The 13,269-nt window shown below is 33.3% G+C and overlaps 2 protein-coding genes across 2 annotated transcripts; both read left to right on the forward strand.

Moving 5' to 3' along the window:
• The first annotated feature begins 980 nt into the window (after nt 1–980).
• On the forward strand, nt 981–3,418 carry LOC106759794 (pentatricopeptide repeat-containing protein At1g03540). The gene has a single exon (XM_014643135.2). It carries the CDS (start codon nt 1,052–1,054, stop codon nt 2,849–2,851), a length of 1,800 nt encoding a protein of 599 aa, XP_014498621.1. The 5' UTR covers nt 981–1,051; the 3' UTR covers nt 2,852–3,418.
• On the forward strand, nt 3,070–5,043 carry LOC106760610 (endoplasmic reticulum oxidoreductin-2-like). The gene is made up of 5 exons (XM_014644029.2): nt 3,070–3,093; nt 3,377–3,629; nt 4,065–4,175; nt 4,644–4,767; nt 4,923–5,043. The coding sequence occupies exons 1-4, from the start codon at nt 3,070–3,072 to the stop codon at nt 4,649–4,651; spliced, it is 396 nt and encodes a 131-aa protein (XP_014499515.1). The 3' UTR covers nt 4,652–4,767; nt 4,923–5,043.
• Nucleotides 5,044–13,269: the final 8,226 nt, after the last annotated feature.

Raw genomic sequence — 13,269 nt, forward strand, 5'->3', positions numbered from 1 at the left:
AGTCTAGTTCATGTATGCAAGAATTAATACCACCTCCAGTCTAAAATATTAAGATAAATAAGTCTAGTTCTTTTGAAAAGCTTCTTTTATAAAACTTATTTAAGAAAGCTCATCCTAGAATGCATTTCATATATTTCGATTTTTTTTTTCAAAATCATATTCTGGAAATTGTTTTCTAGAAATTTTATTTTAGAAATTATGTTCCAAAAACTTTGAGAAGTTTATTCCAGGAGATCAAGGTAATCCTAAAGTCATCTCTGATAAAAGAGTTATTTTAAAACTATAGAGGTGCAGTTAGAAACTATGAAGAAAAAATATAAGTACTTTGGTTTAAGAGGCTAACAAACCCCAAAGGTATAAAGTTTCAGGATATTACTTTATGCACCCCATAATGTTCTCCTGCTGTACGATAAAATAGTGTAAACTCATAATCCTGAAAATCCTGAATCTTAAACATTAAATCCTAAATCTCAAACTCCAACGTTATTAAGATATGTTGTTAAAGATCCTGAGAGATATTCATAAGGACATCACACCTAAGTTTAGAGTTAAGTGCATGCTTGCACAAACATTTTCATGGAATACTTACTAACTAGTCACGAGCATCTGCATTTATCTTTTTGAGCTCCGCCATTTTAGCCTCTCATGCTTGGTAATAGATATCTTTTGCAGTTGTCATCATCAAATAAAAAATACTAATAAGTTTTTAATAAAAAATACTCAGTAAAAATTTAAATGGTTACACATGATAATAATAAAAATCAAAAACTTTCTTTAACAATTTTTTAACAACGTATATATGACCGTTTATGACTAATTTGTTTCAAATATTTTTTAAATATAAATTTAAACAAACCAATAAAATAATAACACATGTCTTAATATAAAAAAATTATTTAAAAAAATTATTTAAAAAAATTATCAAAATATCATTTAACAACTTTACAAATTTATATTTAAAGCAAAAACACTGACAATGATCGGCAGGTGTGTTTGGGCGATAGCATGGTTGAAAAAGTGACCCGAGAATGTGTGCTTCTTCACACTGTCTATGAACAACATTTTGATGAAGAACCTCAAACTCATCCTCACCCAAGCACAAGCCCAAGCCAAAGATCCCGACTCCTATCTGAAGCCCGTGTTCTACGCCTCCCTCCTACAAGACTGCATCAAAGCCCACTCCTTCGTCCAGGGCACCCTCCTTCACGCCCACGTCCTCAAATCGGGCCTCCTTGCCGACCGCTTCCTCGCTAACAGTCTACTCTCCCTATACTTCAAACTCTCCCCACACTTCTCCCAGGCCCGCACTCTCTTCGATGGGCTTTCCTTCAAAGATGTCATTGCATGGACCTCCATTATCTCCGGCTATGTCAGGAAAGCCCAGCCCACCCAGGCCCTCCGCCTCTTCCTCCAAATGCTCCGCCTCGGCCTTCATCCCAACGCCTTCACCCTTTCCTCCCTCATCAAAGCCTCCTCCCAGCTCCCAAACCTTCCCCTTGGCAAGGCCCTCCATGGAATCGTCGCCACCCGCGGCTTCCACTCCAACTGCGTCGTCGCCTGCGCGCTAATCAACATGTACGGGAGGACCAGCGTGGTCGACGACGCGCGCAGGGTTTTCGACGAATTGCCCCACCCGGACCCGGTCTGCTGGACGGCCTTTATCTCCACGTTGGCGCGTAATGACATGTTCAGGGAGGCCGTGGGGTTGTTTTCCGTTATGCACGACGGAGGTTTGGGGTTGGAGGTTGATGGTTTTACTTTCGGAACACTGTTGAACGCGTGTGGGCACTTGGGGTGGCTGAGGATGGGGAGAGAGGTGCATGGGAAGGTTCTGACTTTGGGGATGCGTGGGAATGTGGTTGTGGAGAGTAGTTTGTTGGATATGTACGGGAAGTGCGGCGATGTTGGGTGTGCGAGGGTAGTGTTTGATGGGTTGGAGGGGAGGAATTGGGTGTCTTGGACTGCTATGCTTGGGGTTTATTGTCACAATGGAGAATCTGAGAGTGTGCTTGGTCTTGTTAGGGAGTGGGGGGTGGTGGATGTTTATAGTTTTGGGACGATTATCCGTGCGTGTTCGGCGCTGGCTGCGGTGAGGCAGGGGAAGGAGGTGCATTGCCAGTATGTGAGGAAGGGTGGGTGGAGGGATGTGGTGGTGGAGTCTGCTTTGGTTGATATGTATGCGAAATGTGGGAGTGTGGATTTTGCATATAGGTTGTTTTCGAGGATGGAGGTGAGGAATTTGATCACATGGAACTCCATGATTGGAGGGTTTGCGCAAAATGGGAGAGGGCAAGAGGGATTGGAGTTGTTTGAGGAGATGGTGAAGGAGGGAGTGAGTCCGGATGGGATCAGTTTTGTGAATGTTTTGTTTGCGTGTAGTCATAATGGTTTGGTTGATCATGGGAGGAGGTATTTTGATTTGATGAAGAGGGAGTATGGGATTAGGCCTGGGGTGGTGCATTACACTTGCATGATTGATCTTCTTGGAAGGGCTGAGTTGATACAGGAGGCTGAGAGTTTGCTGGAGGCTGCTGATTGCGGGTATGATCATCATTCGGTTTGGGCGGTTCTGCTTGGAGCTTGCACTAAGTGTTCGGATTATATCACAGCTGAACGTGTTGCGAAAAAGATGATTCAGCTGGACCCTGAATTCCATCTGAGTTATGTTTTGCTTAGTAATGTTTATAGAGCAGTTGGCCGGTGGAATGACGCCCAAGAGATCAGAAGGATAATGGAGGAACGAGGGGTTAAGAAGATGCCTGGCACGAGCTGGGTTGAAAGTGAGAAGCAAAAGGGTTCTCCTAGTTTTGATTTGAGCATTGTTGGGAGGAGCATGGGAGAGGTTGCGTGATGTTAGATAGTAATTGTTAGAAGTTCTACATCGATTAGAGATAAGGTCAATTCAGTGTAGTATACATAAGTGGATACAAACATTATCCTACAAACCGATTTTGTGGGGTTAAGTTAGGCTAAAGTCCACTTTCAACAGTAATAGGCCGGTTGAGTTCTGTTGATATAGTTGGTAGACTGATTTAGCCTAGAATGAACACTCGGTTTATTTTTGGTATCATGGAATTGTTAAGAGATTCTATGGTGGTGTTGTACACCAAGAGATTTCTTTTGTAATCTTACCTGCATTGTATTAGACAGTAAAAAAACTTTCACTCGGTGACTGAATAGAATGAAGTCCAAAAGCAGCATCAAACGAACACATCATTCTTGTCTGGTTGTAGGGATCATCATGAAAAGCCTGCAAACATCATTAGTTGCTGCAATCAAATGAATAAAGAGTAACACCTTGAGCTGATGCATGCTCATTTTTGTCAACTGAATTTAGCGGCCTCCATCTCGAACTAGTGGGTGAGATTTTTTATAGGTGAAATTATGGTGTGACTGTCCCTTCTGGCCTGACGACGGCATGTGCGAGTTGCGGGGCTGTAGTGCATGTGAATGCCCAGAAAGTGAATTCCCTGAATCATTTAAGAAGCCACATGGCTTCTCAATGAATGATCTTGTTTGTCAAGAAGGTAAACCTCAGGCAGCTGTTGACCGTACTTTAGTCAGTAAAGTTTTCAGCGGATGGATAGAAATAGACAATCCATGGACAAATGACAATGAGACTGACAACGGTGTGTTATTACTCTATATTCTAATTCATATCTAAATTATTTGTGCTATCAGTTGTAGTTTATCCAATTAATTGCGTGAAAGTGAAATAGCAGATATTAGTGAAGTATAAAATTTAGGATTCTTAAGTATATTGAGTGACATCAGATTTATACTCCTCTAATGAGTATATCTTCGTGAATCGTTTTGTTTTATATCTTGATCTTCTAAGAGATTTCTTTCTATTATTAAATTTTAACTTGACCAGCTCTTGGTTTTTAGTATCAGTAAGCAAACAGTGTAGTTAGCATTCACTTATAGTAAAAGTGCCTTTTAACTTCTTGTTTTTTTTACTGGTGGCAGTACGTGATTCAAATTACTAAATCTTTTTATGATGTATTCAACCTTTTTCTAAGAAAAATAAGCATGTCCGTTGAAAGCCGTGTATGCATTTGCAGACGAGATGACATACATGAATCTTCAACTAAATCCTGAAAGGTATACTGGTTACACTGGTTCTTCTGCAAGAAGGATATGGGATGCTGTCTGCTGTGAGAACTGCCCCAAATGTGAGTTTTCTCTGAAAAGCTTATTCACTTAAATAATTTGACTAAACTATAATATTTTGAAAAGGCCTTGGATTTTAGGTTGTTTGATGGAATCTTTCAATTATCAAACATCGACAGACCGACCAGTAACTTTGAATGTAAATAATCGCCCTCGATTTTTCTATCTGTACGCGTGCTTTCTGTAGAGTGGATATTGGTTGCGTTCTTATCATTTGTTTTGGTGAAAGATATCTTTGAAATTTAATAAAAGGGGAGTTTCTTTTCTCTGGTTTCTATGGTTCTTTATGATTTATCTGGACTTTTTGAGTACTGATCGTATCTGAACATAATTTTTGACTATATAGGACAACTAAGTGACCGATCCTTTTACTTGTTCTCCGTTTATTATTCTACTACCGATTCATTTACGCTCTTTTTTATCTATTTATCTCACTGGCAATTGAATAATATATTTTTGTGTGTAAACAGTGCATTGATGGATTGTATAGGATGTGAGAAGTGTCGATTATGGGGTAAGCTTCAGGTTCTTGGTCTTGGAACTGTATTAAAGATTCTCTTCTCTGTTGATGGTCAAGACAACTCAAGTCAAACAGTAAGTACATTTTACCTCAGAATTTTTATTTTCTTCCTCCCTTCACACTATGGTTAAGTGACCAACACCTTATAAATTGCACTTGACGACCTTTCGGCTTCAGCTGCAAAGAAATGCGGTAATTGCATTGATGAACCTTCTCAATCGGCTTTCAGAATCTGTCAAATTTTTCCATGAAGTGGGACCTGCAGCTGATGGTGTGATGGAAGGACATGTTTCTGCTCATAAAACATTGATTAAAGCATGGAAAAAAATTTGGTCCTTTGTAGCTAAAACTTAGGTAACATGCTCTCTTCTTAGTATTTGTTGTATCAGTCTTTGATGTCCCAAACTGAGTATTAGATGTTTGCATCTGCAGGCTGAGTGAGTGGTGACAGTTCTGTTTTCTGTGATTCAAATTACTTCATAGGTTAGACATAGAAAACCACTGTCATAGTTTGGAAACTAATGTACTTAGAATGTCTCAAAATTGAAAATAAATTGGTTGAGTATAGGGGGAAAAGATTAAGTGAAAGTAATAGAAAATATATATTACCTGGGAATTTGGGGTTTAGATTAATTTATTACATTAATTAAAGTATACGAATAAAAAATAAATTATCTGAATATAAAGAATACTTAGATTCTTTATACACAGTCATGAATATTAATTTAGTGCTTAAATCGTATATAAAATAAAAGATAAATATATACACAATCGTCAATTTTGTTCATATTCTAAATTATTAAACATCTTTAATTTATATTATATGTATGCAAATATGATTTTTACTGTTATTTGACAGAAGAATATACTTATTATTTTGACATTAAAATATTTATAACATCATAAATTTCGTTAATAAAAAATACTTAGTAAAAATTTAAATGGTTACACATGACTATAATACCAAAACTATACAAATTTCTACTTAAAGCAAAAACAAAACTATAAATTTTTATTTTAAAAATAAAATTAAATATGATTACACTCACAATAATCCTATCTTAACTAATATCCAGGTGTGTTACCTGAGAGTGCCTGCTTCTCCACACTATCTACGAACAACATTTGATCCAACACTCCATGAAGAATCTCAAACTCATCCTCACCCAAGTCCAAGCCCAAGCCCTCAACCCCTCTCTGAAGCCCGTGTTCTTCTCTTCCCACACTTCTCCCAGGCCCGCACTCTCTTCGATGGGCTTTCCTTTAAAGATCTCATCGCATGGACCTCCATTATCTTCGGCTATGTCCGGAAAGCCCAGCCCACCTAGATCCTCCGCCTCTTCCTCCAAATATTATATATACATACTTTACCACAATATTTCAGCTTTATTTCCTAAAAAAAGCCTCATTAAATTATTTTCTTTTTCTTTCTTTTGTTTTTCACAAACCAAATGGTATATGTATTCTTTTTAATTTTTCTATGTGTAAATTATTATACTTTTTACAGTTAAAAGTTTAAAATTATTTATTTCTTTAATTAAGCTATTTGGTCATTAAATTTGATCCTACTTTTTAAAAAAACATATTGTTATATAAACCCTTAAAAAACATAATTAAATTAGACAATGTAAAATGTTTGTCTTTGAATATAAGAATGAAATTAATATATGGATGAAAGTGATAATAAATGTTAAATAAAATGAAGGATGTGGTGAATAAGAAGAGTATTGATTTTGTTATAAAAGTGAGTTTGAATGGGAAGATCCAAAAATGGTTGAAGGGTCATTAAATGCTTATTGTTCTTTGGCCTTACATTGCTCACTACTTACTGTTTTCTCTTTTCTGTTTTCTGCAGACATGCAATTGATTGATGGGAACAACCTGGGAACTCGATCTTCTTTTACTGTTCTGCATTTATGTTTTAGCAGCTATTCTCTTCCTACTTTTAATTCCTCACCTTCAAACCAAACTCAATTCTTCACTCTCTCAATTTCTTTCTCATAAATTACCAATCCCAAAACAAAAAAAGAAAATGGAAAAAATTACATTTTTCTTAAAAAGCGGGCCAAATGTTTCTGTTTTAAAATATCAACCAAAACTATATATTGAACAAAAAAGGAAATCAAAAGTACATTTAATTTTTTAAATATCTAAGAACAAAATTTGTCATATTTAAAACATTTAAAAAATAAAGACTAACATTTGTGGACAAACATTATGATTATAAAATAAACAATACTATGACATATTTTTACGTTTATTTGATACAGAACATAAGAATAAAATAGTTATTGTAAAATTTTATATTTTTTTTTAAAAAAATAAAGATAATATTAAATGAGTGTAAAAAATATAAACGTGTGAAAAAATATATTTTTAATTATAAAGGCTTCTGTTACACAAAATTATACAATTTCAGACAATTATTTTTAATAGAAGTATATGTAATATTTTAGTCGAGACTAAATTAATAATTCGATCTTCATATTTAACTCCATGGTTTATCTTGGTTTTTATATTCTTTTACTTAATTAAATTTTAATATTTTTAAACAGAATTAATTTAACTTTTTATGTTAAATTGATGTTAACTGAGAAGATATAATGAATCAAATTATTGAAAAAGATCACATATAAAAATCTGAAATATATTTTAACATATAATGTTATTTTAAATTTTTAAATTATGTTAACATGAATTTAAAAGAACTAAGTGTGTTCTATTTAAAATACATTATAACTTAATTAAATAAAAAATTATCAAGACCAAGGTGAATAGTATAATTAAATACAACGACTGAATTAATTAGTTCTTTATTCAATGATCGTAACAATATTTATGTATTTTATTGGTCCCTCTCATTTCACAAAGCTATGAATCATAGACAAATAAAAAAGGTAATGATTTGAACATGGATTGTTCACTTAAGATGAATCTTCTCCCCTCTTCTCTAATTATTTCTATTAATTTCAATTTGAAGCACGTGTGGGCCTTCATCATTGAGTGGTTAGTTCAGGAAAGTATGCAGAAACTAAGTTCAAACTGCAAAATTTCCACTGTAGATACTTTTTATAATGATTGATTGAACACTTATTTTGGTTTGATGACGAGCATCGGTTTTAGAACACAAGTAAGAGCATGGTTATCAAACTCTCGAGTTAACTCTTAAACTCTTACGAGTTTACGTTCCCAGACATGGCTTCCGAGTTAACTCGGAAGTAAACTCTTTTCTACGTAAACTCTGTAGAATTAATTGTAAAATCAGTAGAATCGTGTAGAATTGCGAGTTTGGAGCGATTCTACGAGCTTGAAAGGGGGAAAAATTAAGAAAAACAAGATCGTTTGATCTTTCTTTATTATATATTTAATGAAATGCATCAAAATTAATGACAATAATCCAAGTATTTATGTTTTACAATATTTATTTTTATGAACTATATATCTATAAATTTTATTTATTTAAAGTTATATAATTTTGTAAACTTATTTGAATTAAGATATTATTTATATAATGTTTTTCATCTGAAGTAAACTCTTACGAGTTTACAAGTTGAGTGTACGAGTCGAGTTTACTCGACTCTCACGAGTTTACGTAAACTCGCGAGTATGATAACCTTGAGTAAGAGTACTGATTACATGACAAATTATGATGTTTTATTAAGGATGAGGGAACATGTTAGGTGAACTGGTAGGGCAGTGTGGAATAAGCAAATCTTGATAATTAAGATCATTTTGGTGACCACTGTAATGTGGCCTACATGTACTATGCATGTTTTCTTTTTCTTATCTGATGCTAGATTCTGGCACTTGTGTGCTAGGGAGACACCACTGCACGAATGGCTCCAACTGTGTAAACTCCTTTTCATAGTTTGCATTCTATATCTGCATGATTCCATCTACCTGTTTCATAAAGTAGTTTTGAGTCTAATCAGGAAGTAATTACCATTTTCATTGATCCTAAAGAACAATCACAGAACCCCTCTTGTGTAGTGAAATGAATTTTCACTTAGATTGACAAGTTTACAAAATGTTTCTTGCTTCATTTCATGCCTAATAAGTGATTACTATTTGGTTAAAACATTCCACATGCTACATATTATAGTATTATGCTTTTTTCTGAATTAGTCAATGCTTTGAAGGACACATAGAAAGGAAAAGGTAGCGGAACAGGGCAGTGAAACAGGATTGCCTAAACAAAGATTCACATGCAAATAGTGTTGAAAAGAAAAAATGAAGCAGTTGAAGGTGTTGAAGAGTTTGTGCTCAAGTGTTTGACAGGGTGAATAATGGAAGGCATGATGGGTGGGCCAGTTGGAATTTGTGCCCACATGCAATTGATAGCATACAAGGTGGCTAAGGTACATCCCCATGTTTTACCTTGTTCCATGAAAAGATACGAAAAGATGAGAAGGCTAGGTTAGCCCCCACTGGAGGCTCTTTATTGCTACCAGCATTGCATATTGCTTTGTGTCTGTCACCGTTCTGTAGTTAATGATTCCACGTAAACTTGGAACTGAGAAGAACCATCTCATAATTGTGTCCATCAGCATAACATTCAACATTTTGGCTGCCTCTTTCCACTCTGCAAACCCACTACACAACCAAACTTGTCTCTTTACGATAATTAAGAAAATATTCTGATTCCATTTCCTCACTTTCTATTTTTTGCCTTCAACTTTTCCCTGTCATTCCCCTATTACGTGTTGTACTGCATGAATTTGCCTTGCACTACGCTACTAGGACAAAAATTTATTGTTCTTATTAGAGTCTTTCTCCATACGAGAATTAATCAGGAAAATAACATTTATACTTAGATTTATATTTAGATTTTCACATGGAATATGTTAATTAATGTCCCTTTAAACAGGTAGATCGTTACCCTTTCTTTTACACCAAATTTTGCTTGCATTGATTCGTGTCATATCCCCCATAAAAGCTATTCATGTTTTTGGAGTTTTAATAGATAAATCTGTTTTCTTACTTTCTCGATTTTGGTTAAAGCCTTAAAGGACAACCTCAGAGAGAAGAAAAAGAGTGAAAAGAATGCTTTTAAATGCTTCTTTTAAGGATCCATCTTTTAAATGCTTCTGCACTCTAATATCTAAATGCAGTTCTCTCACTTTTAACAACAAAATACGTATCAGATATCTTAATTGACAAAACTACTGGGCTTCAAGTTCTGTACAGCAATCTCATGCCCGATTTCAATGTAATTAAACGAGACCAACCCAACTCCACTTGAAAATTTCTTCCTGCACCCTCTCATCTTTCTTCTTGCACCCCATCATTGATGTTATTTTCCAATAATAACCTTAAGCATTTAACCCTAACTTTCTTCTTTTTTTCTTCATTGTGAGGCTGCTGGTGTGCGTTGGTGGTGTTGTTTAATCCTTTGAAACCATCAACCTCCAATCCCAAACTTTCGTTGTGCATAATGGATAACAACATTACAATCTCTCTAGACCTATCGTTACGTGTCAACATAGAGTAAAAGGTGATCAAATAAACCAAATCTGGATAAGACAATTTGTCGAACACTCTTAGTGTGTCGTCAATCATGTTGGTCCTCCCATACGTGTCAATGAGTGTACAACCGACAACATAGTTGGAGTGGAGGTTGCGTGTGGCGACGATTCCATAGACGTTGAAAAAGATGAATATTTTTTAATATGTTATTGTTTTTGACAAATTTGATTCAGACTTATATCACTTGAACGTAAATAATGTCTTTATTAGTGAAATTTTAGAAGAAGAAATATAATTCTTCCAAAATTTCAAACTCCATCAGATGGAATAAGTCATACATGTTGGGGTGCAAACAAAGTCCTACATCGGATAAAAGAAGAGTCGGATAAAGGTATGTATACACATAAATACGTTCATTGATAAGAGACATTTTAAAATGATACCAAAAAGCGATCCAAAATGGATGGTATTATCACATTCAAAATCTTAAAGTAACAAATTTATGAATTTGATTTTATTTAAATTTTTCATTTATATAAAATGTGAAATTTATAATCATACTATTATCAACAAATATTAATAGAGACATTTTAGATATAATATATGTCCTATCTTACATAATAAGAGATTTCACTAAAATATAAAAATGTTGATACTCATATAAATATTTATCAAAGTCTCGTGTTGAATAATATAAATAAAGAAGGAGAAAAAAATTATTATTATAAAAATGAATGGTTATTTGAGATGAATATTAATAACACATGATGTCTTTTAGATACATAAGAGGTCTTAGTAATTTTGTGTCATTAAATAGTGTGCAGTTTTGTCTAAAAAGAATTCTATGAAAAAGTTTACTATTTAAATTTTTACTTGGGATTTTGTTTTTTTAAAAGATTATTTTCATGTGTAATTTGTTTTTTTAAAAGATTATTTTCATGTGTAATTTGTTTTTTTAAAAGATTATTTTCATGTGTAATTTGTTTGCCAAGAATAGCAAGAATACACTTCATTCATTCATAACTGTAGGCAATTCTTGCTAATTCACCTAACACCTTCATGTTTTAACAAGGATACTTAATTTTCCTAATAAAAGCACAAGGTTTTGGTTTTGAATTCCACTCTCCAAGTGGTGTATAAAACAGGAGAAGAACAGTAGCAGTATCAATTGCTTCCTGCAGTGTTTCTTAATATTTCATAATCTGACCAAATAATGCAAGAAAATAGAGTTAGAAATTTGCTGGTTTGAAAAGTACGTAACGATGAGGGAAGTCAGAACAGAGCGTGAAATTAAAGCAGAACTGAGAAGCTCATGAGGTTGGAATGGATGGAAAACGTTACTCATCGGGAAGTGATTCGAGGGTGACAGCGGTGCTGAATAGACGGGGATTGGTAACGGCTAGTGGGTCCCCCAGTGAAGTTGTTTTGTGGTACCAAAAAAACCACAACCACTGATGACCGAACAACTGTTCTGGTTCCTACGATACCTCTGTTGGTTGTTCTGTTTTTGGGTTTTCAAAATTGGAAGAAGAAAAGAGCAAGTGACTCTCATTTATTGATTTTATGACAACCTTCCAAAAGTTGAATTGGGAATAGAGATAGTAGATTACTACATGGGTTATTATTTTATTGTTTTTTTCTTATGCACTACATTGTCTTTTGTTCATGCATGTTGTACACCTACACATACAGCAGATGCTGCTGCTGCTGCTTCTCATACTCATCTTCATTTCATGCTGTGCAGTCAATGCTTTTACAACATTTCAACTTTTCTTTTTTGTATTTTTTGTTTGCAAGATTCTGCTGTTAATGAACCAACAAATAGATGAAGAATAGCATTACAGTATACAACAATTTTGTCAAGTAGTAATCAATAACTAATGATGTGATTAAGCAGTACATTATTGCTATTTTATTATAAATAAAGACATCAAAATCACAGTTAGAAATTCCATGATTCAGAAAATGATGATGAGGCTAACGAGTGTTGTCCCCTATCTTGTAACTGTTGAGATGAATAGAAGCAGCAAAACAAAACATAATCACTGCGGTTTTGTTATTAGAAGCACAACTCAGTAAAAATCATGATATAGAGTGTAATATAGGTCATATCAATCTCACTGAATAATAGGTTTGCATTATTATATATTTTGCTAGAATTAGTACAAGCATTTATGTAAATAAACTCCATTTTTCAATCCTATGTTTATTTATTTTTTAAATAAATGTAAGTTTTGCTTTTTATAATTTCATACTTTTGTTTTTTAGGTTTGAATATATTTTTAGGTTTCTTAACATTTGACACATACTTATAAAGAGAAATTAAAAAATAAAGCAACTAAAACCAAGCAATGTAAGGATTAATATATTAGGAATAAAATTCTTTATTATATTTTTTTTATTTTAAAAGACTTATGTTTGGTTCATATTGTATTCATCATCTTTATTTGTTTCACCAAATATGGTTAAATAAATTAATATATGAAATTTGTTTGTCATTTTATTGTTTTTAAAATTGTTTTTAAAAAATCATCACATTAAGAGGAAATAATAGCAACAAAACTCAAATTTTAAAAATAAACTTTTTCAATCTTTATTATAATTTATAATATTTACTATCATGTATCATCTAAAATATTTTAGACAAAGAACAATTAACACAAATAATTAATAAAGTGTTTGTATAAATGAATATTTTATTTCAAAAAACATTTTACATTAGAGAAACATTTTACATCAGACTTGTTATATTTGTCATCTGAATTCTCCACTTGTCTATATCTCGTGTTCGGTTATGTTCAATTATTCTACAAATTTTAAAATAAATATTAAAAAAATTAGAGATGAAATTTGTTTAAAATGTTTTATGAAGAATAAGTCTAACACAATTTATGTCCACTAAGAAAGTTATTTCAAATTTTATCTAAATGAAATAGTATTATATGGAGCAAAGCTAATATTTATTAATTTTACAAGTGACTAAATCTATATTTTTTGCTTCCACCAAAAATGTTATCACTTTTTTTTAAAAAATAAAATAAAATAGTATTGTAAAATGAAACGACACAATACATTGTTCTTTTAAGTATAAAAGTGGAGACCAATATATT

Source organism: Vigna radiata, chromosome 5, assembly GCF_000741045.1.
Source record: "Vigna radiata var. radiata cultivar VC1973A chromosome 5, Vradiata_ver6, whole genome shotgun sequence".
Classification (NCBI taxonomy): Eukaryota; Viridiplantae; Streptophyta; class Magnoliopsida; order Fabales; family Fabaceae; genus Vigna; species Vigna radiata.